We start from the raw sequence: 24,921 nt of genomic DNA, 5'->3' as shown, positions 1-24,921 counted from the left end.
ACAGGAGTTCCCTGCCCCTTCTGAGTCAGGTTATCAACTGGGGAGAACCAATGCAGGATATGTGAGGCTGGGTGGTGGTGGGGAAACCGACTCAACCCTAAGAGCTTATTGGGGTGGGGGGAATAAGACCATTTGGGGCTAAGGCTTGAGCTTCTGTTATCTGCAGAGTCTAAGCACAATTCTGAGACCTGCAAATGTTGTTTTTATTTGGCCCTTTTAGTCCCAAGGCTGATAGCAGGGTGGTTTAAGGAAGGAAGCAGGGCTTATATGCCAGGCAGGGTCGTTAGAGCAAAGTCCCTGAGTTCCACCTTCTCCCTATATCCACTGGCCCTCCCTTAGTCCCTTCCCACCTAATTGGGGCTAGTTTAAGTCTTCTAGTCTCAGGACTGTCAGTTCCCCTCTGGGGGCCTCCTGGGTTCCCCTTGAAGCCAAATTATTACAAAAGCCAATTCAATCTGTTTAGGAGTTTAAAGGCGCTTTTAACATGTGTGAAGAGGCACGAAAGTGCGGGGTGGGGGCAGGGAAGCTTTGCAGTCAGAGAGGGACAGACTGGGTCCATTTCACCTATGGCAGTGGAAGTTTCCTGCCTGTAAGGTAATGGTGGTAATAATGCTAATCACTAATAATAATAACTAGTGATAATGATAATGCGATATGATGTTAGAATGGAGGAAAACAGAACCCCAGACAGAGCCAGCCACTTGAGAAGCGCTCAGTAAATGGCAGCTAATAAAGCAGGTGCCAATCCTCTCTGTCCAAGGGAATGAGGAAGAGGAAACTGAGGCCCGAAGCCCCCAGGCGGCTGATCTCACCAGCCCGCCCTTCCGTGGGCGCCTACTGTGTGCAGTGGGCAGCGGCCGGGCGGGTCAGGCTGTTCTCACCGCAGTCCCTCCTTCCCCTCCCCCGTCCCCCGTCAGACCTCTCCCACGACCGGGGAGGAAGTGGGAGAAATGGAGAGGGAAAAAAAAGTTGGCTGAGTCAACGCCTCCCCACTCCCCACCTCCGCCCCTCCGGAGCCACACAGACCCTTTTGGGAGCGGCCTGCAGGACCCAGGCGTCCGGGGCCGGGTCCCTGTCACGCCCAGCGGCTCGCAGTTGGGTGGGGGAACTCGGAAAGCCTGGAAAACAACCGCCCAGTCCGCCCCTCGTCAACCCCTTCCCCCGCTACGCCTCTGGCGCAGCGGGCGGAGGCGACTCCTTTATATAATCGCGGGCGGGCAGGTTGGCTGTTTCATTTAGGGACTCGAGAGCCCAGTGGACCCAAGCAGTTACCCAAAAGCCCGCCCTGGGTCCCTTCTATGGTTGGGCAAACTGAGACTCTGGGAGAGCCGGCGGCCGGCCCGGGATCCCCACTCCGTCACCCCCCACCCACCCCCAGCTGCTGGGGCAGCTGCGACCCACGCCCGCGTCGGTCCTAGCAGTGCACACAGCCGCCCGCCCCGCCCCCGCTGCCATCCTGCCACGCCCCAAGGCGTCGGGGGCAAAGCCCGCGCCCCCCCCCCACTCACCCGCCCCTGCGCAGAGGCTGGGGGCCTGTTTATCTGGAGGCCCCCACCCCCCTCCACCCCGGGGGGCCTGCTCCCCCCGCGCCCCGGGGAGCTCTGGGGCCAGATAAGCTGGCAAGCTGGCACGGCGCCGCGCAGCGGGGCGGAGAGGTCAGAGGAGGGGGGGCGCGCTGGGGGCGGGCTGGACCCCCCCAACTTGACAAAACCTAATAACAGCCCGGTCTCCCCGGCGCAGCGGGCGAAGCCCCACGGGAGGGCAGAGACGTGGCAAGAGGGGACCTGCCGAGCCTGTTCTGGCCTCCGAGGCCGGGGAGGGGGGGCGGGCCGGGCGCGGGGGGGGGGGGGCGGCGGCTGCGGCACCTTTAAGACAAGGGAGGACCCCTCTTGCCCTCGGAGAAACCAGGAAGGGAGTCGCAAGCATCATACGGGGCTTTGGCTGTACTGTACAGTTACTGTAGGGGCAGTGACGCCGCCGCCGCCGCGGGAGCGAGGAAGAGACGAGGGGAAGGCGAGCGAGGGGGAGAGCGAGACGCGGACCCCGGAGACGAGCTGCTGAGGAACCCAGTTCCAACTCCGGGCCCCGGCCCCGCGCGCCCCGGCCCCGCCTGGCCCCGGCCCGGCCCCGAGAGGTAAGTCAGCGTCCCGCGCGGCCCCCAGCACAGGGTGCAGGGCGGGGACGAGCAGGGGGCTCTGCGTCCACCCCTGCCCTCTTGGGAAGGGGAGATCCGGGGAACCAGGGATGTTCCGCAAGTTTAAGAGGAGGGGATGGTTGGCAGCTGCCGGGAGGCTGGAGGCTGGAGGCTCCCTGAATCCCAAGCCCGGGGAGGGGGCGCTGCCCGGCAAGGGGAATTGGGGGCGAAGTGCATGGGCTTGTGCGCCAACCGTCCCCCCCCACACCCGGTGCATGGCTTTTCGGGGCTCCCTGGCGCGCGGAGAGCGGGGGAAGGGAAGCGGGGCTGCATTGAGAGTGGGGGGAACCGGCGTGGGGAGAAGGGGGGCGCGTCGCATGCTAAGTTTGCTGCTGGGTACTGGGGAGGCTCTCTCCCCCAACTCGGGGCCTATTCGGTGCTGCGTGTATACGTTGGAGTTGGACAGGATTGAGATCCATGGGGTATGGGGGGGGGGAGGGGGCTGAAAAACAGGGAGGGGGGCTTTGCAAAGGAGAGGGAAGGGGTGGGGTGTCCGGGTGGGCGGGCACGCCCGCGGGTACCTCTGGGCATCGTAGTCTCCCTACAGCTTGCGGCAGGCAGATGACAGGGAGCTCGAACTACAAGTCCAAGGGTGCGCCGCGCTAGCGGCCCTCCGCGGCCCGCGGGTAGGGGCGGTGCGGAGGAGGGGCGGTGAGCGGCGGGCCGTCGAGCCAATGGGCACGGGTTAATCGCGCGGTGCGGCGCGGGGGTGGGCCCAGCAGGTTTGGGGGCGGGGCCTTAGTCCAGGCTCCCCTCGCCGGGGGCCGGTGGCGGTCCCCGGCTTCCGGCTGCGCGGCCCGCGGGCCGGCCCCCTTCCCGCCCTGGGGCCCCTCCCTGCCTGTTGTGTAACCGTCCCCAGTCCCCCTCCCCTCGGCCCCTTGCCCCTATGTGTGTGTGTGTGTGGGGGGGTCACCCACCCGGTGCTCCCCAGGGAGGGCGGCGGCCGCGGCGGTCGCATGGCTCAGGCAAGCTCGGGGATGTGCGGCCTAGTGCAGGCCGGGCCCGAGCGTGGGGGAGGCGGGCGGGCGGGCGGACCCAGATCCGGGGTAATTTGCATTGCCCTCCCCCCAGTCCGGGTGGGGATTGGCCGACGGCGGCGGGGGGTGGCGCGGGGCCAGGCTCACTGCCGTCTCCCGGCCCCTCCGAGGAAGCTTGACCAGCCGCCACCGCCGGGGCCGGGCCCCCTCGCCGCTGACCCGGGAAGGAGGTAGGAGCCTCCCCGCTCGGGAGGTGCGGTGGGGGCCCGCGAGCCAAGGCCGGGGCCAAGCGCTGCGGCCGGCGCGAGGGAGGGGGCCGCTTCCTGCCCCTGCCGGAGCCTGACTCATCCCTGGGTGGGGGGACTGGCCTGGCCCCTCGCCCTGCCCGCGCGGCTGCCCGGCTTCGGCCCCGGGAGAGAAGGCAGAGAGCACTCCTCTCCACCACCCGCGCCCCCAAAGCGCGTGACCCTGTCTCCTCTGGCCCGGACCCCCCTCCTTTCCCCTGACGCCACCACCACGTGCGAACCCTGAGCCCGGGCAGAGGAGGGGTGAGCTGGTGGGTTCTGGCTCCCCAGCCTAGAAACCGGTCCCCTCCCCCAGCTCGGGGTCTGGAACTAAGCAGGGGCCTGAGCCAAGCGCTGGTGCTGGTTGTCCCCCCCCCCCCCCCAGCTCCGGGCTCAGGCCTTTGCGGGTTCTGGGAGGCAGTGCCCGCGCTGGCTGGGGAGGCTGGTGGACCGCAGCAGGAGACTACTGTCCAACCAGGCCAGGGCACCTAGTGGGCGCTTACTAAATGTTTGGGGAATACAGCCAGCAGTTGGCAGATTGACAAGGGGGGCAGGTAGGCAACTCCTCTCTCCCCCTAGCCGAGTGGCAGAAGTGAGAGAGGTGTTGGTACCCCTTCTCCGGGCGTACCCACCTGGCTCAACCATGGGTAGCAGGCCTAGTTTGCTTCCCCTCTCCTTAGCAGCTGCCTCCAGGAGCAGGGTTGGCTTGAGAGGGAGAGGGCATCTAGGATTCCATGTCATGCGCCCCCCACCCCCACCCAACAGGGCAAGGGTGTGACCCTGAGTGTGCCGCTCCCACGGGGGGGGGGGGGGGCTTACCCCTTACTAGGACCAGTCAATCACTTCCTATTGGCAGAGCTGGTCCTGGGAGAGGTCTGGGGAATCCACACTAGGCCCTGCTGCTCCAGGCAGGGGGCATTTTTCCCTGAGGACCACCTCCTGTAGGGCCCCTAGAGCATGCCAGGCACTTATCAGCTGGGCTTGGGTCTCTGTTTACTGCCAGCCATTGCTGTGGAGACAAGAGCCTGGGGGAGAAGGAGGGGGCAGGAGCCAGTGGCTGGAAGAGCGAAGCCCTGGGATCCGCATGCCTAATGAAGAAAGAGGAGCCATCGGGGACACTGAAATTTTAATTCGTGGGTCACTTTGGGGGGGGTGTATTTATTATTCAGTTCCGATTGGCTGCTGGATGGCCAGTCAGCACCCTGGCAGTGTGGGGAGCCACACAACTCTCAGCAGAGGCCCTCAGAGAATCTGCTGGGATGGCTGCAGGGAGTTGATGCGTCCCTTTCTCTGTGTGGATGACTGAGACCTGGCACAGCTCAGCCTTTCTCCAGTGGGGACGGTTCCAGGACCGTAGCTAGTCTTGTGTTTGCTTTTTTACTTCCTTTCTTTTCCTTGGGGCCCTCAGACCTATAGCTAGGTCAGGCTGGTGGCAGCCCTTGTCTACCTTTGAGGAAACTGAGGCTCAGAGGTGTGGCTGAATATGAGTGTGGGAACTCGGGGGCTTAGAGCAAACCTCAGAGTGGGTACCTTATTGGGCAGGGGAGACTGAGGACCAGGGGAAGCAGTGAGCAGCCCAAGGTCACCTAGCCAGAGCTAGTTCTGACCCCTGTGGTTTGCCTATGTCTTGGGAATTGTCCAAAGTCCTCCCTGTGTCCCAGCTGAGGGGTACCTGCCCACCTGTCTTCCAGAGGGCCAGGAGGTTGACAGCAGGCACCTGTTGGCCAAGTGGAGCCTCCCTGGGACTTATTAAACCCTTTGCTCAAAGAGACTAGTGAGGCTCAGAGAGGGTCTGAGGTGCCCAAGGTCACACAGCATGAGCCCCAGTTCTCCTGTCTCCTTAGCCTTCCCTGGCAGGCACTTTTAAGGCCTGCAAGGTCCTTTCTCACCCCTTCCAAGCCACAGCCCTTGGCACCTTGGCTCCTAGAGACGGGCTGAGCTCTGGGTTTTATGACCCATTACACCTGAGGAGGTCACCTCACAAGAGCCTGGTCTCAGGGCCAGCCCCCTCTGAAGCAGAGCCAACCCTAAAAGGGGAGCTGCTAGGGTTCCAGTGTAAGCGCACTTGCTCTGTGACCTTGGACATGCCCCTTGGCCTCTAGTAGCCTGAGTGTCCCTGCCCTGTAACATAGGGTTGTTGTAGGGTACCCCAGGTGGTACTTGTTTTCTTTTTTCCTCTCTCTTGAAGGAAGCACATGTGTCAGTTCAGGGCACAGCAGGGATTCTGCTGGAGTGTGTGCCGGCTGGATGCCTAAGATACTCCACAGCCATCACCTGTCACCTTGTGTTCTAGGCACCTGAGAGACTAAACCACCCTGCAACAGCCCTGGGCAGTGGGGACCAGAGGAACAGGCTTGGGTGGGGGCCAGTGTGGTCCAATCCCAGCCCAGTCCTTGGCTCCACCTGAGGGTCACTGAGGAAGGTCATTTCCCCTCTGCCACCTTCAATTTTCCCATCAGTATAATGGGGAGATTACCTTCAGTCTCAAAGGGTCATTGTGAGGATTTACTTAGTGATTCCTTGAGAAGGTTTGTTGAGCTGAGCGACTGATGTGCAGTTTCTGGGCCTAGAGGAAGCCCCTTCTTCATGCCTGTCTGATGCCCCTTGGGGTCAGGTTGCCTTCCCTGAGTTCACAGATGTTGGGTAGACTCCAGGCACCCTGTATTATCTCTGGCAAACCTTTTCCTTTTCTGGGCCATCCTAAGGCAGCTCGGAGAGGATATGAGAATAAGCTGTCCTCAGCCCCAAGGCCTCCAGGGTGGGGGATTTAGTCACCTGCTGGCTCCCCTGGGCCAGTGTGTAGGGAGAGTGGGAAGGATCCCTGAGAGGACTAGTTAGGCAGGGTGGAGCCAGGTGGCCTGTATTCAGCTCTGCTATGTAAACCCGGCCACTTTCTGTGAGCCTCGGTTTCTTGATCTGTAAAGTGGGGCAGTAATTATAGACCCTGCCTCCCAGAACTGTAAGAGTGGATGTTGATGATGATGGAGATCAGACCTCTGCTACCCTTAGGGCCAGAGGCCTGAGCTTGGAGCACCACAATGCAGGTGCCACCTGGAGAATCTGGCACTTCTGATGAGCATGGCCAAAGGACCAGCCCCTCCATCTGTCCTCCCAGCAGGCTGTGGATGGCCACTCAGGTAGAAGTGTCCCCACCTACACTTTTCTGGCTTAACTAGAAAACAAGGTTTGGTCCCACTTTCCATCAGGATATATTTGGGCACAGGACACTGGGACCCCAGCAGGCCAAACACCCCTTTGGGGCTTCCAAGCAGAGCCCTCTACCTGCTCAGGGTGGAGGTGAGGGTTGTATCAGTGCTTCAGGTTACAAGTAGGCCTCAAGGTAGGGAGGAAGAGATCTGGAGGCAGAGAGGAGCAGGGCTCCTGGAGTCCACCAAGGCCTCTCTCGGGCGTCTTGGATAAGCAGGTGCAGCCTGAGCAAGGGCAGGGTAGACAGTGATGGGCTTCTTTGAAGCCTGGCTTTGCCTACTTCAGTGATGGCAAGCTGGTTCCTTCTATCTCACCATGAATGAGGGCTTTGCCGGGAGTGTGTGCCAGCTGGATGCCTAAGATAATCCACAGCCATCACCTGTCACTTTGTGTTCTAGGCACCTGAGAGACTAAACCACCCTGCAACAGCCCTGGGCAGTGGGGGCCAGTGTGATCCAATCCCAGCCCAGTCCTTGGCTCCACCTGAGGTCCACTGAGGAAGGTCATTTCCCCTCTGCCACCTTCAATTTTCCCATCAGTATAATGGGGAGATTACCTTCAGCCACAAAGGGTCATTGTGAGGACCCATTTGTTTTCCCGGGGCTTCCTCTTGGAACCCAGTCTGGGTGACAGGGCTGTACTTCCTGGCCCATGACAGTCTCAACGTGTGGGAATAGGGTGAGCCTGAGCTCAGCTCATGAGTTGGGGGTCAGATGGGATCCCCATGACCTCATTCCTCCATACACACACACCATTGGGCCTGCAACCTTCCTGCTTCTGGCCCTTTAAGGCCGGGGCAGGAAGCCCCTCCCCATTTAGGGCAATAAATGGACACATAAAATGGCCGAGGGCCTGTTTGCTGGTGTCTGGCCAGAGGGGGGACTGTGAGGGCAGGGGGGCAGGTGGCAGGCTAACAGCAAGCAGCTACCCTGGGCCTTTGGTTTCCCCCCAACCCCCAATTTGGACGCTGAATTCCTATCCCATTAAACTCCTATCTAGGTACTGGGCCAGGCAGGGATTGGCACTAAGTCAGGGTAGGGTAACCCGTTGAGACCAACCTTGCAACACAGGCTGTGTGCCTGGGAGGGGGCGGGAGCAGCTGGGCGTGGGTCTGGGAGCTGAACCTGGACACCAGACTTGCTGTGTGACCTTGGGCCAGCCGCCCACCCTCTCTGGGCCTGGTTTCACTCCCCTAGCTTCTTTCTCGGGCACCACAACCCACTTCCTTGGCAGACAGTAGGTGGTGAGGTGGCTGGAATAACATTCAGATATGAAGTTCAAAAAACCCCTCATCCACAAGGGAGGAAGCAAACATCCTTGTTGGGGATGTGCTGGCATGCAGTAGGTCCCTATGTAACATTTGCTAAATGGACTAGAGTAGGACTCTGGACCTAGAGCACCCCATCCCCCTTTTCACTGTCATGACCTCTGGTGAAACTGAGGCACAGAGAGGTGCTTCCTCTTGCCCAGTCACCAGCTTAGAAGCGGAAGAGCCGGGCTTTGGATCTGGGCTGCCATGTGTGGCACATAGTAGGTGTTTAATGTCTCTGGTTTCCTTTTGTATTCTCTGTGGGTGGGGGTGCAGGGGCCTTGATCTCATGAAGCTGCCCTTTCCCAGACACTCCTTTAGGAAAGCTTTGGGCGGTGATTACCTGGCCACCCCCCTTTTCTTGAAGAGTGTGGGTGGGAGGAGGAAGCCTAGCTCCAACCCTCACCTTGTGCCTGACCTTGGAAAGCCTCCTGTTAATACAGCCTCCTTCCCCACGTCCCCGCTCCCAAACACCCATCTCCAGGCCTTGTCCTCTGCTGTTTCCCATGCGCAGGGCACCTTTCCTACAATCTTGGTCCTTCCTGGGTGACACCTGCTGCTCCTGGGACCAGGTCAGGGCATGCTTGACCTCACCACTGTGTCCCAGAGCTTGAGTGGCAGAAACTCAGGCCAGTTTAGGTTGGAGTCTGAGTCCCCACCTGGCGGCTGTTCTTATCATTTCCCTGAGCCTCTCCTTGTCTGTAAAGCCCAGAGCCTTGTAGTGGAGAGGATGAAATCAAGGTGCCTGGTTAGTTTCTGAAAGTTCCCAGGTATAGAGGAACCCCTCTAGGAGGGCTGTGAGCTAGCCTGGGTCCTGCCTCCTTAGAAAGAAGGTTCAGCATGTGATCCTAGGTTAGATGGGAGATGGGACCAGCACCAACCCGTAGTCCTGGATGTGTCAGCTAGCTGGGTGGGTGGGACTGGGTGTGGGCCCTCTCTAGCCTTTAGCTGTCTTGAGTCTGGTTGAATACTGTGCTCCCACTGTGGGTCACCCAAGGGAGGGCTCAGCGTAGGGGCCTAGGAGTGGCCCAGTGGGAGGAGGGCACCACGCCTCCAGCTCAGGAGGAGCCTGCTGAGGCCTGCCCCTTTGCCTGCTGATTTACCCCAGAAAACCAACAAGGACAGGCAATTTTGGGGGCGGAGTTATGATGAAAGCGCAGATGGCTGTGGGCCTAAGCTCATGGGACCCTAGCATTAACTGTCATGGAAGTGGGGCTTCCTGGAAGAGAGATTTTGTTGAATCCTCATTATCAAGGAAACTACCACTTGTGGGGTACCTACTAGGTGCCAAGTGGGCTTCCAAGATCAAAAGGAGCCAAAAGCTTTCCTGCTGCAAAGATGCCAGGGCACACAGTGGGTATTCAATTTCCAGTTCCCACATGACTAACCAAGAGAACTCAGCAATCCTCCTTTTCCCTTCTAACAGGCTCTTCCATCTCATCTTTAGAGGGAGAGCTCTGAGAGGCCCAGATGGGGGCAGTGACCCTGGGCATGGCAGGCAGGTAGGTGGGATGTGTTCCTGGAATAAGTGTGTGGGTCAACTCTGCAGAGCCAGTTTAGTTCCCAGGATGAGGGAAGAGGTGATAGCTTGTTGATGGAGGGCCAATCTCTCACCTGTATCAGCTCCTGGACCCCAGAACCTATGGATCAACCTGGCTGGGTACCCTTGGGCAGGGTTCTATGTTTCTGAGTCCTGGTTTTCTCATCTGTAAAATGAGGGATCATGCTACTGTGATGGGGATATTTCTTGGTTGGCACCTCCCTAGGCCCTGCCCTTCGAGGGGAGGCTTTCTGATGATTATCTGGGGAGATAGAGGCTCCATCTGGGAGAGGACAGGTTTGTGGACGCTCAGGCCCTTTGCATGTGTCCTGCTTCACTTAGTTGGTGGAGGCCAGTGCCCAGGTCAGGTTCGAGGCCCAAGCTTGCTTTTTTAAGGTTGGGTGGCTTCTGACAAAGCGGGAACTTAAAGTAGGGCTGTGCCAGCCCCCTGGCCTGGTATGCCAGTGCTCATAAGAGGGTGGGGGGTGAGTCACCTATTTCAGGTCCTGTCCTGGAGGCCCCAAAGACACCTCAAGGTCCAAGGGGACTCTAGGGGCACCCGGAGAATAATGACAAAAGCAGATCCAGAGTAGCCATCTTGGGGCATTGGTGGCCTGGATGGGTGGGGGAGATAAGGAAGGGACAAGGCTGGTCTGATCCAGAAACCCATCTGCCAACTTTACTCCTTGGAGCCTGCCCAGGGCTAGACGGCAGATGGTGGAAGGGGGTGAAAACCACTACAGGGGGCTTCTTGGATGGCTGAGCCTTGGATGGGGTCAACCTCCATCCTCCTGCTCCCAGTAGCCACATCTGAGTTGACCCCCACCACCACCACTACCACCGAGGGCTAAAATAATGTGGAAGCCTAAAATAATGGGGAAGCCGAGCAGCTGGTGTGGTTCGTGGAGAAAGAGGGCGGGCCTTGGAGAGGGTTGTCCTGGGAAGTGTAGTGCCCGCCTGAGTGTTGCACAAAGGCCTCTGTGTCAGCCCTGAGGCCTGGATCCCACTTCCAGGGTGGCCCTGGGTCGGGAGTTTTGTATTGACCTTGAGCACAGCCAAATGAACTCTGGGTTCCCTTGCCTAGCCAGCCACCTGAATCCCACTCACAGCACAACAGGAGGGACCTGGGTTTCCAGGTTAGAGCTGGGTTGGGCCACTTGCCTGAGAGGTTGGGGGTCCCAGGGTCCTTAGGAGGCTGAAGAATGTCCAGCTTAGCCCATTCCCTGCCGTCTAGGGGCTCTGGCCCAAGAGCTGCCAGGCTGGACCTGGAGGAATGTGGGTTGTGTTGGGTGGCTTGGGACAGCCGGGGGCTCCCCGGAGAGGGTGGAGGGGTGGGGACAGGAGCCAGAAGGTTGCACAAGCACCCGAGTGGGTGGATGAGTCACCGCCCAGGGGAAGGCGGAAAAAAGGAGGGGTGGGGAGAGGGGTGGGACAGACAGACAGTTCTCTCAGTGGCATGGCTCTTCCAAAGGCCTCTGCCCATTTGACAGATGGGGAGATTGAGGCCCAGGAAGTGGCAGGGCCTTATCCTGGCTCCACAGTGCAGACAGTGGCTGAAAGCTGGAGAGGGCTGGGCAGGAATGAAGCCCCAGCCCCCCACTCCTTGGCGGGGTTGGCTGGGGTGGCAGGGAAAAGGAGCGTTGATGGTGACCTGGCTTCCCCCATTATTCACTGCCAGGGCCAAGCCGAGTCCTGGGGGCTCCAATGGAACAAAGGGGTTTGTCCTTCAGAATCACTGTTACACCAGGGCAAACTCATGGCCCCAATGACCCCAGCTGGGTCCTAGGCCACTAGGTCTTGGCTTCACCCCTTCCTACTGACTCAGAGCCCCTCAAGAGAACTAGCCTCACCACAAGGCAGGAGTAAGTCCGGTGGGTATGGACAGCCAAACAAACCAGTTGGATATTGGCTGTCAGGTCAGATGCTCCAGGTTTAGTTGGGGCACAGATATTGGGCCTTGGGTACATGGGCTCCTGGGTTCCTCTCCCTGAACCCTATCTTCTCACTTTTTTTTTTAAATTTTTTTTTTGTGTGTGTGTGTGTGTGTGACAGAGAGAGGGACAGATAGGGACAGACAGGAACGGAGAGATATGAGAAGCATCAATTCTTTGTTGCAGCACGTTGGTTGTTCATTGATTGCTTTTTCGTATGTGCCTTGACCCGGAGGTTACAACAGACTGAGTGACCCCTTGCTGAAGCCAGCGACCTTGGGCTCAGGCTGGTAAGCTTTGCTCAAACCAGATGAGCCCATGCTCAAGCTGGCAAACTCGGGATCTCGAACCTGGTTCCTCAGCATCCCAGTCCAATGCTCTATCCACTGTGCCACCACCTGGTCAGGCTCTTCTCACTTTTTTAAAAAAGATTTTGTTTACTGCCTGACCGGTGGTGGTGCAGTGGGTAGAGCATTGACCTGGGATGCTGAGGTGCCAGGTTCAAAACCGAGGTCGCTGGCTTGAGCAAGGGCTTACTGGTTTGGCTGGAGCTCCCCTGTCAAGGCACATATGAGAAACAATCAATAAACAACTAAAAGTACCACAGCTACAAGTTGGTGCTTTTCATCTTTTTCCCTCTCTGGCTCTGTTTCTCTCTCTCTTTCTCTCCCTCTCACGCTCTCACTAAAAAAAAAAAAAAAAATCATTTATTGATTTTGCAAAGAGAGAGGAGTGAGAAGTATAGTTGCTTCACTTTAGTTGTTCATTGCTTTCTTGTTGCTTGTCGTATGTGCCTTGTCCAAGCAAGGCCAGGGCCTTGAACCAGTGACCTCTGTGTTTCAGATTGATGCTCTATCCACTGCGCCACCACAGGCCAGGCTCACTTTTTTTTTAATGGCTTAGGTGCAGTTTATTAGATTTCTTTCAGAATCTTTTTACAAAAGAGTAAAGTTAAAATCCATGTCCCTAACAAGAGAATGAGAACCCTTCCCCTTTCCTCAGGGCCTTCTACTCCTCCCTGTGTTCATGGAGATGCAGGACTGGCTACTTTTATCCCCCACCAAATTCCGAAAGGGAAAAGACCTGCCATCTAGCAAACCCTGCCCTCAGCCCCACCCCACATGTTGATTCTGGTTACTTACTTGCTTTTTAAAATATTTTAGATTTTTTTTTTTAATTCAGTGAAAGGAGGGGAGGCATAGAGACAGACTCCCTTATATGCCCCTACCAGGATCCACCCGGCAAGCCCACTAGGGGGTGATGCTCCGTCACTCAGCAATTGAGCTCTTAGCGCCTGAGGTGGAGGGCATGGAGCCATTCTCAGTGCCCAGGGACAACTCGCTCCAATTGAGCTGGGAGCAAGAGAGGGAGAGGGAGAGGGAGAGAGGGAGAGAAAGAAGGAAGGGAGGAAGGGAGGAAGGAAGAAAAGAAGGAAAGAAGTGAGGGGGGAAGGGTGGAGAAGCAGATGGGCACTTTTGTGTTCCCTGACCAGGATTCAAACTTGGGACATCCACATGCCAGGCTGACACTTTACCACTGAGCCAACCTGCCAGGGCCAAAATATTTATTGATTTTAGCAAGAGAGGAAGAGACAGAGACAGACAGGAATACTGACTCATTCCTGTATGTGCCCTGACTGAGAATTGAACCCATAACCTCTGCATTTTAGGACGATGCTCTAAGCCAGGGGTCCCCAAACTTTTTACACAGGGGGGCCAGTTCACTGTCCCTCAGACCGTTGGAGGGCCGAACTATAAAAAAAAACTATGAACAAATCCCTATGCACACTGCACATATCTTATTTTAAAGTAAAAAAACAAAACGGGAACAAATACAATATTTAAAATAAAGAACAAGTAAATTTAAATCAACAAACTGACCAGTATTTCAATGGGAACTACGGGCCTGCTTTTGGCTAATGAGATGGTCAATGTGCTCCTCTCACTGACCACCAATGAAAGAGGTGCCCCTTCCGGAAGTGCGGTGGGGGCCGGATAAATGGCCTCAGGGGGCCGCATGTGGCCCGCGGGCCGTAGTTTGGGGACCCCTGCTCTAAGCTGTCCAGCCAGGATGCTAATTTTTTAATATATATTTTTGAGAGAGGAAAGGAGAGATACAGAGAATCATTGATTTTATTGTTCCACTTATTCATATCGTCATTGGTTGAGGTGTTGTTTTTTTTCATTAGGTGAAAGGAGGGGAGACAGTGGGGCATACTCCTGCATATGCCCGACCAGGATCCACCCAGCAACCCCATCTGGGCCCGATACTCAAGTACTGTACCAAGCTATTTTTAGAGCCTGAGACTGACAGTCTCAGACCAACTGAGCTTTTCTTGGCGCCTAGGGCCATGCTTGAACCAGTGGAGCCACTGACTGTGGAAGGGGGAGTGGTGAAGAGCTGGGAGAGGGGAGAAGCAGATGGTTGCTTCTCCTGTGTGCCCTTACTGACTGAGAATCGAACCTGGGATGTCCATATGCTGGGTCGATGCTGTATCCACTGAGCCACGGGCCAGGACCTGGTTGATTCTTATATGTGCCCTGACTGGGGATTGAATCTCTAACCTTAGTATGTCAGGACAATGTTCTAATCAACTGAGTTACCTGGCCAGGGCCTTTTCTTTTTTATTTTATTGACTATTTAAAGATTTTATTCCTTTACTTTGGGGCAGGGAGCAGGGAGGAGCTCCAGGAAGCATCAACTTGTAATTGCTTCTCGTATGTGCCTTGACCAGGCAAGCCCGGGGTTTTGAAACAGAGACCTCAGCATTCCAGGTTGAGGTTTTATCCACTGTGCCACCACAGGCCAGACTAAATTTATTGATTTTTAGAAAGAGAAATATCAGTTTGTTATTCTATTTTTTATACATTCATTGGTTGATTCTTGTATGTGCCCTGACTGGATCAAACTCACAACCTTGACATACTGAGATAATGTTCCAATTGAGCTACCTGATCAGGGATTTTCTTCTCACTTCTGCAGCAGAGATGGTGCTGCCTATGGAACTGTAAGGGGCACAGGCGTTACAGTGCACAATAGGGGCCTTATCAATACCCACAACTGTGGGTAGAAGCCTGCATTAAGATTCATTAGGAAACAGTTTATATCGGGTAATTATTGAGTACCTACTGTATATTCCAGCATCACCTCCAATTGCCCTTTGCATGGGCACTCCTGAGAGTCCTCTAGTGGAGGGGTGGGGGCCAGTCTTCATCTTTCAAGCACCTAGTGTGGGTTTTGCCAGCATAATCTCATGTTCTGCAGTCTACTGTAGAACCAGACGTGGATTACCTTGGTTTACATCTGGGAAACAGACTGGGAGACCATGGTGGGGCACTACTCTGAGGGTCTCAAGCTCTGGTGGGTGCTCCCACCCCTGCCCTTGTACTTACGACTACCCATTCCTCCCTGGCACTGCAGGTCTCGGTGCAGAAGATGGCCGGCGGCGTGGACGGCCCCATTGGGATTCCGTTCCCCGACCACAGCAGTGACATTCTGAGTGGGCTCAACGAGCAGCGGACACAAGGCCTACTGTGCGACGTGGTGATCTTGGTTGAGGGCCGCGAGTTTCCTACACACCGCTCAGTGCTGGCAGCCTGCAGCCAGTACTTCAAGAAGCTGTTCACGTCGGGTGCCGTAGTGGACCAGCAGAACGTGTACGAGATTGACTTTGTCAGTGCTGAGGCACTCACAGCCCTCATGGACTTCGCCTATACGGCTACGCTGACTGTCAGCACAGCCAATGTGAGTGACATCCTCAGTGCCGCCCGCTTGTTGGAGATCCCTGCTGTAAGCCACGTCTGCGCCGACCTCCTCGACAGGCAGATCCTGGCGGCCGATGCAGGCGCCGACGCCGGGCAGCTGGACCTGGTAGATCAGATTGATCAGCGAAACCTCCTCCGCGCCAAGGAGTACCTTGAGTTCTACCAGAGTAACCCCATGAACAGCCTGCCACCTGCAGCCGCTGCTGCAGCTGCCGCTGCTGCCAGCTTCCCATGGTCTGCTTTTGGTGCATCTGATGATGACCTGGACGCCACCAAGGAAGCTGTGGCTGCTGCTGTGGCTGCCGTAGCCGCGGGCGACTGCAATGGCTTGGACTTCTATGGGCCTGGTCCCCCAGCTGAGCGGCCCCCAGCTGGGGATGGGGATGAGGGCGACAGCAACCCAGGTCTGTGGCCAGAACGGGACGAGGACACTCCTGCTGGGGGCCTCTTTCCACCCCCTGTAGCCCCGCCGACTGCTGCCACGCAGAATGGCCACTATGGCCGGGGTGGGGAGGAGGAAGTGACCTCACTGTCAGAAGCAGCCCCGGAGCCAGGAGACTCCCCTGGCTTCCTGTCGGGAACAGCTGAGGGTGAGGATGGCGATGGGACCGAAGCAGACGGGCTTGCGGCCAGCACGCTACTACAACAGATGATGTCGTCGGTAGGCCGGGCAGGGTCGGCTGCGGCGGGGGACAGTGACGAGGAGTCGAGGGCAGACGACAAAGGCGTTGTGGACTACTATCTGAAGTACTTCAGCAGTGCCCATGACAGTGACGTCTACCCAGCTTGGTCGCAGAAGGTGGAGAAGAAGATCCGGGCCAAGGCCTTCCAGAAGTGTCCCATCTGTGAGAAGGTCATCCAGGGTGCTGGCAAGCTGCCACGGCACATCCGGACCCATACTGGTGAGAAGCCCTATGAATGCAACATCTGCAAGGTCCGATTTACCAGGTGAGCCAGCACCAACTGTGGTAGGGGGCAGAAGATGGTGGGGGGCTTCCTGGGTCCTTTGCCCAAATGCAGACATACATGGACCCCTTCCCCTGGGGGGGGGGGTGACACACACACACTTGCACACACACATACACACACCCCTCTGTGTGTAAAGACAGTGCTGCCCTGCCCTGGAATGGCACCTTCTTCATATGGCACATACCCTACATGTGCCCCTTCAGAGCAGCATTTGGGTGGGGAGAGTGTAGGCACTAAACCAGATGACCACGCAGAATATAAAACATGCCCGGAGCTGCCTGACCTGTGGTGGCGCAGTGAGTAATGCGTCAACCTGGAACGCTGAGGTCGCTGGTTCGAAAACCTGGGCTTGCCCGGTCAAGGCACATATGGGAGTTGATGCTTCCTGCTCCCCCACCCCTTTTCTCAAAAAATGAATAAATAAAATATAAAAAAAAAAATGAAAAAAAATACCAAAAACATGCCAGGAACTGCTGTGAGAGGCTGGAAGAAGGAGCACCAAGGTTTGCTCTTCTTAAAAGAATTTTTGCCTTAGGAGAGGCCCACAGTCTAGTAGGGAGCTCCGTTAGAATCACTTTAAGTCTCCTGTGAGCCTGGGAATTTACTTCACTCAGCCAATATTTATGGGGCATCTGCTGGTGACAGCAACCCAGGTCTGTGGCCAGAATGAGATGAGGATAACAGGCCCTTTTCTAGGCACTGGGGATACAGAAGTAGGGAGACAGGCCAAAATCCCTATGGGTATGATGGAGCATGTGTGAAAACTGCAAAATTGATAACAGATCTGAGACCTGAAGGAGGTGAAGGAGGGAGTCTTGGGGAAAGGGAAAGGCAGAGGGAACAGCCAGTGCAAAGGCCCTGAGACCAGTTCAGCTTGGAGGATCACTGCAGTCAGGAGAGGGGAAATGGCACAGGAGCCACTGGGCATGGTCCTTGGGCAGGGGTTTGAGGCTGGGCTTGGTTGGAGAAATTTGTGATTCGGTCTTAAAAGTCCAGAAGTAGCTGGTTGGGCCTTGTGGGCCAGCCTAGTGGGGGGGGGGGGGGTGCTGACGTGCAGGGCCTGGACAAGCTGGGTGACTCAGCACCACCCCCTACCCACACCCACCCTGGGGTTCCCCCAGCCACACCCACCAAGAATGAAGAAAGAAGCCATTGTTTCAGCTTCCCAGCTCTACCCCATGGGGACAGGACTTGGGGACTGACCCCTGGCCCCGTCCCCAGCAGCCCAGGAGAGGAGGGTGTGGCCTGGAGTCCAGGGCCCAGGAGTGCTAGGCAGGGGACAAAGGACACCACTGGGGAGGCTGGCAATGTAGTTGATGTCCTGGTCTACCCCTTTGATAAGATTGTGGTTCTGGTAATTTTGGGGGCTCTGTCCTCCTTCAGATGGGACTGTGGAGATGGTTATGGGCCTTGCCCTCAGGGGTCTCTGAGCCTGCCAGGAATAGCTTGATGAGGGCCCAGCAAACCAGGATCTGGAGAAGTGACCAAGCTGACTTGTGAGCCCAACCACAGGCCTCAGCTGTTTCATTCTGACCTGGAGTTCTCTTGGCCACTCCACTCCCAGCCCAGGGCTGATCCCATTTGCCAGTCAGGGAAATTGAGGCACAGGAAGACACTAGGCCGTACCTCTTCCTCCTATGTGCCCACCTGACTGTTCTCTGTTTCTGAACCACAGCCCCAGCCCCTACCCCTTCCTCTAGGCTCAGGAGCACAGGGGCCCCTCTGAGTCACACTGGAGAGTTGAGTAAGTGGGGCCTGTGGCAGCCGGGGCTATAATTACCCGGGCTGGGACTTGGGGTGATGAAACTGAAGCTGACTCTACCTCCACTCCAACTTGGTGCAGCCCCTGACCCGCTGTGCAACTAGGCGCAGTTACTTCCCCTCGCTGAGCCTCAGCTGGGCAAATCTCTCTATAGTGCTAGTGCAGTCTGAGTCTCTTCTGTCACCTTTGTGACCCAACCCCGTGCAGTGGTCTGGGCAGGGCACCTAGAAGACTTGGCAGAGCCCCAGGCGGTGTGTTATCTTCCTCTTTCTATGGATAGGAAGGGATTCAGAGAGGTTCAGCCTTTTGCCCAAGGCCATACAGCAAGCGAGGTACAAGGCCCTTTTCAGACCTTTGGAGAGGGCCTCTGTGTATCCCCTTGTCCCATTTTGCCAGGGACTAGTCACAGCCTGTCTTTTTGAAGGGGTCAGTTTTTACCTCAAGGCCAATGGGGGATTGGGGGTTTGTCCCACAAGGGGGCCCGGCCCAGTGCCCGCTGACCCTTGCCCCATCCACAGGCAGGACAAGCTCAAGGTGCACATGAGGAAGCACACAGGTGAGAAGCCGTACCTGTGCCAGCAGTGCGGGGCGGCCTTTGCCCACAACTATGACCTGAAAAACCACATGCGTGTGCACACCGGCCTGCGGCCCTACCAGTGCGACAGCTGCTGCAAGACCTTTGTCCGCTCCGACCACCTGCACAGACACCTCAAGAAAGACGGCTGCAATGGTGTCCCCTCGCGCCGTGGCCGCAAGCCCCGTGTCCGGGGCGGGGGGCTTGGGGGACCTGACCCCAGCCCTGGGGCCACCGTGCCACCCAGCGCCCCAGCCCCACCTGGCTCCCCTGAGGCCCAGCGCAATGGCCAGGAGAAGCACTTTGAGGACGAGGACGAGATGGAGGTCAGCCCTGATGGCCTGAGCAGGTTGAATGTAGTGGGCGCTGGCAGAGGGGGTGGCGACGGGGCCACTGAGACCCCTGCTGACGGCAGCTTCGCGGCCGGACTTGCCTGAAAACCAAAAAGAAAACAGAAACCTGAGAGAGAGAAAAAAGTCACCCACCACCCCTCCAAAAAAAACACAAAAAAAGAAAATCTATCTATATACAGATATCTATATCGATATATATATATATATATATACAGATATATATATATGAAGCGTCACAGAATCTAGGATAGTGCTTTTCTCAGATTTTTCTCTTTCATGATGTTCTCGTCCTCCATGGGGAGTCTTGCTCTCCACTTCCCCAGCTCCCCTTCCCCCCACCCTGTTGATGGGTTTTGGGGCTTGGTTTGGGGTTTGCGGGACACAAGGGTTCGGAGGGGCTCCCCCCCAGCACCCCCAGCATGGGGTCTGGGGCCATCTTAGACCTACGCAGGGCCCCAGGCCCTGGGCAGGGATGAGGGCTGCTGTGGGGGTGTGAAGTGGGACTGGGGTGGGTTTTAGTTTTTTTCCTTTTGCTGGTTTATAGGAGTCTTTCAGACAAGACCTTAAATGATTTCTGTCTGCTGTGAGCAGACATTAAAATGGTCCCTGTCCCCACCCCCAACCTCCTTCCTCAGGGCACTTATTAAGTGGGGGTCACTCCCTTTGATATCCCCAGCGGCCTCCTTGCCTCCCATCCTTGCCTGTGGTCCCCTGTATCTCCTGGCCACTGCAACACAAATCTATTTATTTCCAGGTGTGGAGAAAGGAGAAAAGATGGGACAAGGGGGCACCAGGGTGGCTCCTAGGGGCTCCTGCTGCCTTCCTTCATGGCACTTACAACTCAGTGGGGCACCCAGGGGCCACCGCTCAGAGCACCCCCATCCCCATCTGTGTCCCCTGACCCAGGCCACCCAGACCCCCATGAAAAGTTTAGAGATTCAAAACTTGTCTTCACCCCTAACCCACCTCTCCCTTTAGCCTTCTTCCAATTTTTAAAAGCACTTTTTAGATTGTTTTCCCTCTTTTCCTCCTTAAAAACAAAATTTATATATAGAGATATATATATATATAAAATATACTTTTCCTCAGAGGAGCAGGCAACAGTGTGGGGTGAGACAGCCAAGGCATAGGGAACCCAGGGTCTTACGGTGGCAGGGATGAGGGGAGAGAAGAGTCCAGAAGTTCCAATGTCACAAAAGCAATAAAAAGATTTTACAAAATGAAAGGAAAAAAAAAAGACAACCAACCACAAATAGAAGTCTTGGCACTTTGTAACAGAACGGGTACTATACTTTATCTTAATTTAAAAACATGTTTACAAGTTGCAACCAACTTCTATGAAAAGTTGAAAAGACAAAGAGCGAGCGAGAGAAAGAGAGAGAGAGAGAGAGAGCAAAAAGAAATTCCTAAAAGCTGATTTATTTTTGTACAAAATAATAAAAAAAAAAAAAACCCACCACCAGATGTAGAATCCACTTCTGTTCCCTGAGGTGAGAAGGGTCAGGGTCAGGAAGGCCATGAGCAAAGGCAAGGTCTCCTGGGGGAATTTGTGCTTCACCATGGGGGCTTGCCTGGCAGGCAGGACTGTGGGATTTTTGTGTTTCTGCCATGTCCTCCTCTCCCTACCATTTGTTCCCTCTTTTGGTTCTGATTTAGAGATGTCTCATTACCCACTAGCCATACAATGGCCATCCATGTCTGTGGGGACCCTCCTTACTGACTTTCTAGCTCAGGGATGGGCCCAAGAGAGGGCTGGCCTTCAACCAGCCAGAGCAATCCAGTCCCCTCGCCCCTCCCCCCAACCTGTCCTATCCTTGTTCCCCTACCCTGGCCCACTTTCTGGCTTTTTGTCTTCCAACATGGCCGCCTTTCCTTGTGGCCACTGAGGAGCTGCCATCTTGGACATGCCATCCCCGTCAGGGGGCCCCATCTCCAGGGCCTTATACCCCCCAGGCACCCCTCTTTTTACTCAAAGGCACTGACTGTCATCTGGGGGCTGGCACCTGCCTCCCCCAGCCTCCGGCTCCCCAAAGGCCCGGTGTTCACCGAGCCACAGGCCACGGATGGGAGCCAGGGCATGGGAGACCATGTTGCCAGAGGCCAGGGCACCTTCACTCCCTCTTGCATATGCAATGCCTAGTGTGGGACCCTGTATATAGACACATCCTGCTGAGCTGAGATCTTTCCTCGTCAAAGCCCAAGGTGGGAGGGTGTCCCTGTACCCCCTCTAGTCACTGGCCCGTTTCCTGGTATCCCTTTGCTCTGACAAACTACATCTTCTTTTTCATTTTCTTTTTTAAAGGGAAGTATTTTAAGAAGGCAACATTCATTGTTTCTACAGGATAGTTTTCATTTCCTTCCGGACTCCCCCAGCCCATCAGCCCCCCCCCATGTCTCAGGAACCCCCCTTCTAAAGGTGGTGGCAGGGGAGTCCAGGGCCAGGTGGCCTTGTTCACACCCCAGCATCAAGGGGCAAGCTCTTTTAGAGAACCATCTGTGGAGGCCAAGCAGAGAGCTTGAGCACCCAGGCCAGGGACACCCTCCACCCTACCCCAGCTCTGGGAGAGGTTCCCTGAGGGGATAGCCCTCTCCCCCTACCCACATACCTCCTTGCAATAAAACCAACTGAAAAATTAAAACTGTCGTCCTGGCCAATGGGGGTGACCGGACTTGGGGGAAACAAGGCCTCTGGAACTATTGTGGGGGCATGGGCTGAACCCTGCCGAGCACACTTTAACACAGCTCCTTGGGAATTGCACTAAACCCCTACCCCTAGCTCTGCCCAGCTTTTGCCAGCCCTACCCACCCACTTCGCCTTAACCCCTCCTGCTGCCCGCCATTTTGTCCCGAGGGCCACAGCGTCTGCATGGGCCCAAAGTCGGGACCCCACCTGCCTGGCCCAGCCCCCCCTCAACTCCGCGCAATCACATACTGTATATAGATGTGAATTGATTTTATTTTTATTCTTTAAATTAAGGTTGTGATAAAGTGTTGCCAAAGATACTGCTGAATTCTCGCGTTTTAGAAAAAATATTTGAGAGGGAACGTGCTGACTGGTCGGAAAGGACACAGCAAAAAGTTTTTTTGTTTGGTTTGGGGTTTTTTTTGTGTTTTCTTTTTTTTGGGGGGTGTTTTTTTTTAACTGCCTGGTACAAAAAAAAAAAGAAAAAAGACAAAGTGAAATTGTTATTTCCATCATCTGGTGAAGTTGCGTGGGTGTGCGTGTGCATGTGTGAGAGAGTGAGGTCCAGGCTGGGACTTCGGGTGGAGGCTCCGGGGGAAGCTCTGGGGCAGGGCAGTGAGCCTGGCAGGATATGGGGCCCATAGCCCCCACCTGGAGCAGTCTCCAGACTGCTGGACCTGGAGAGAGAGAACTAGCCTTGCTGCTTCCTGCCTAGCTCCCTACCCTGACCCCAACCCTGCCTTTTGAGATTAAAAGAAAAAAAAGGCAAAAAAATAGTTTAAAATTTTTGAAAAACCAGTGAATGTAAAGTGCCGGATAGGCCCAGCCTGGCACGGGTGTGGGCCTGTGCCCAGCTGGGCTCCAGCAGGCCATACCAAAGTCTGCCCCCTCGGGCGGCCTGCCCAGGAGATCCCTTGTGGCCATCTCGTCTTGTCACCCTGTTTATACAGGGCTGTCCCTCTGCTTTCTTCTGAGGGGCATCTCAGGTGGAAAGGGAGGGTCCCCCAGTCCCCTCCAGGGTCTTCTGGGGAGTCTGCACTACTGAGACCCATTTGCTGTGTCGCACATGGTGGGACCCAGGCATGGGCCAGGGCCCCCAGAACTGAGGCCATCCAGGCAGCCAGGATTGTAGGAGGCGAGACAGTGAGAATGAAAGGGAAAAAAAAAATTTAAAAACCAACAAAAAAAGCAAAAATCCTATTTTTTGAGAAAGAAAGATATTTATATTTGCAGTTTTATTTTAAAAAGTTATTTAAGCTGAGGAAGCAGCCTTCCTAGAATGGTGGTGTTGGCTGGTGCAGGACGGGTCAGGGCCTGGGGCTTCAGCACCCAGGGGTCATAACTCAGAGTTCAGACTAGCTTGCACTAAATATATAAATTTACATGTGGGGGTGGGGGCAGGACCAGGAGATAAAGGGGCTGGGGAGACCCCGCCCCACGGCCAGGGCTGCTTGGAGGCCATGGCCAGGGGTCCTGATGCCTAGGTACCCCCCAACCCCACCCAGGCCCAGATACAAGGTGCCTTGGACTTTGGGGGGACCAGGCCTGGTGAATGGGGGGTTGGGGGCAGCACCCCTGGGGGCACAGAGCACAGACATTCCATAGACTGTATTTGAGAGTCTTTATAAAATGTGGGAGATTTTAAAAAAATGATAAAAATGCACTTTTGAGGGTGGGGGGAGAAGCTTTAAAAGTAATAAAAACAAAAACAAAAAGACAAAAGATGAAAAACCGGACATAAAAATAATTTTTCTTGTACATAAAAAACAAACCACTAAACGCAGCCTGTTACGACCGCTGCTGCCTCATTTGCCTGATTTTGATGTTCTTTTGTGTTTTGTTGGGGGGTGTCTGGGAGTGGGGATGGATGGTTTAAGGGCCCTTTTCTTGTGGGTTGGGCCCCTTGTTTACATTACTTGGGAACCCCCAACTTTGGTTTCAGAGAGGACCCCACGCTCAGCCTCACTCTTCCTGCCAGGCCTGGGAGGTGGAGTGGGGAAGGGAGGGCCCTGGACACAGCAACTCTGCCTCTGGGCTCCAGGGTGGGGAGGGTGGGGTGAGTGGCAGTGCTGCTAGGGCCTGGTCCCCAACAGAGGAGGTGGCACCCCCAAGCCAGAGAAAGGGCCCTGGGGATGGTAGGGGAAGGCAGGAAGAACCTGCTGGGCGGGCTCCTTGGTCACCTCCAATTACAAGGTTTCCGGAGGCTCTGGGCAGGGTGGCCTTCACTAGGGAACCCCAAGTCTGCCAGAGGCCTCCAAGGTGCAGTCCCACATTGGGCCCCTAGTGACCTGGTCAAAGAGCTGAGCTGGCTTCTCCCACCCCCCATATCCTCAGGGAGGAAGTCTAGCTGGGGTCCACTCACTGGGGAGGAAAATTGGGAGCTGCTGCCATCTCTGGATTGGGGTCACCAAACATGGCTGTTTCCAGGACCCTGGGGAGAACCCTCCTCCCTCCTGGGACAGCCCCCCAGTCAGACTCAGGCCAGCAGGGCCCAGAGATGGAGTGGGTGAAAAGGGTACTGAGGGCACAGATGGCTGTAGTCATGGCCTGAGAGAGGAAAGCAGGACTCCATGAAGTGGGCTCTTCATAACAGCCACAGAGAATCTGTGGAGTCTGACCTGCCCTTGGCCAAAAACATCAAGTAAGAGAGCCTGGGGAGGGATTCTGGGTACAGGCTCCAGGTGTCTTCCTCCAGTGGCAAGGTGTGTGCTCATGTGACCACATGGCAGACGCGGGAACCCAGGTCTCCCAACTCCAGCTGGGTGGGGGTGGGGGGCCAGTTGTTCCACGGCCTGACACCAAGGGGACCTGGGCCAGCCACAAGAGACTGGAAACCTCTGATGAGGACGGCAATGGAAGCAGGGGTCCTCAGTCCATGCAGCCTCTTCACTCCTACATCCCCTCCCGAGGGTGAGCATTGGTTTCTTAGGGATCACTTAAATACAGTTCCCCCTTACAATACCAGTGGTGGTAGCATATTGCAAGGGTTGTGCAACCATCATCACCATCTAGTTTCATAACATTCCGATCACCCCAAAAAGAAGCCCTGTCCCCATCAGTAGTCACTCCCCATCCTCCAGCTTGACACTAACCCACTTCCTGTCTCTGTAGACTTGTCCACATTTCACATAAATGGAATCACACACAGTGTGACCTTTTGTATCTGGTTTCTCAGCTTCATGTTTTCCAAGTCCATCCACATTGTATTGTCAGTGCTTCACTCCTTTCTATGACTGAATATTCCAGTGCATGGATGGGCCATTTTATCCATTCTTCAGTTGATGGGACACTGGGGTTGTTCCCACCTTTTGGCTATCCTGAGTAATGCTGTTAGGAAGATTTATCTACAACTTGTCTTGAGAAGATAAATTTTC

At 55.8% G+C, this 24,921-nt stretch overlaps 1 protein-coding gene across 5 annotated transcripts; it reads left to right on the top strand.

Annotated features, from left to right (window-relative positions):
- The first annotated feature begins 1,521 nt into the window (after positions 1 to 1,521).
- Positions 1,522 to 23,364, top strand: ZBTB7A (zinc finger and BTB domain containing 7A). Of its 5 annotated transcripts, XM_066343970.1 has the most exons (4): positions 1,522 to 1,655; positions 1,955 to 2,134; positions 14,863 to 16,154; positions 18,456 to 23,364. In XM_066343970.1, exons 3-4 carry the CDS (start codon positions 14,878 to 14,880, stop codon positions 18,946 to 18,948), a joined length of 1,770 nt encoding a protein of 589 aa, XP_066200067.1. In that variant the 5' UTR covers positions 1,522 to 1,655; positions 1,955 to 2,134; positions 14,863 to 14,877; the 3' UTR covers positions 18,949 to 23,364. The 5 variants fall into 5 exon arrangements, with proteins under 5 accessions (XP_066200067.1, XP_066200058.1, XP_066200077.1 ...); XM_066343961.1 differs by lacking the exon at positions 1,522 to 1,655 and having other exon boundaries at positions 1,846 to 2,134; XM_066343980.1 differs by lacking the exons at positions 1,522 to 1,655; positions 1,955 to 2,134 and adding an exon at positions 2,977 to 3,401.
- Positions 23,365 to 24,921: the final 1,557 nt, after the last annotated feature.

Source organism: Saccopteryx leptura, chromosome 1, assembly GCF_036850995.1.
Source record: "Saccopteryx leptura isolate mSacLep1 chromosome 1, mSacLep1_pri_phased_curated, whole genome shotgun sequence".
NCBI classification, from domain to species: Eukaryota; Metazoa; Chordata; class Mammalia; order Chiroptera; family Emballonuridae; genus Saccopteryx; species Saccopteryx leptura.
The sequence above is the reverse complement of the archived record's forward strand: the minus strand, read 5'-3'. Positions and strand labels throughout refer to the sequence as shown.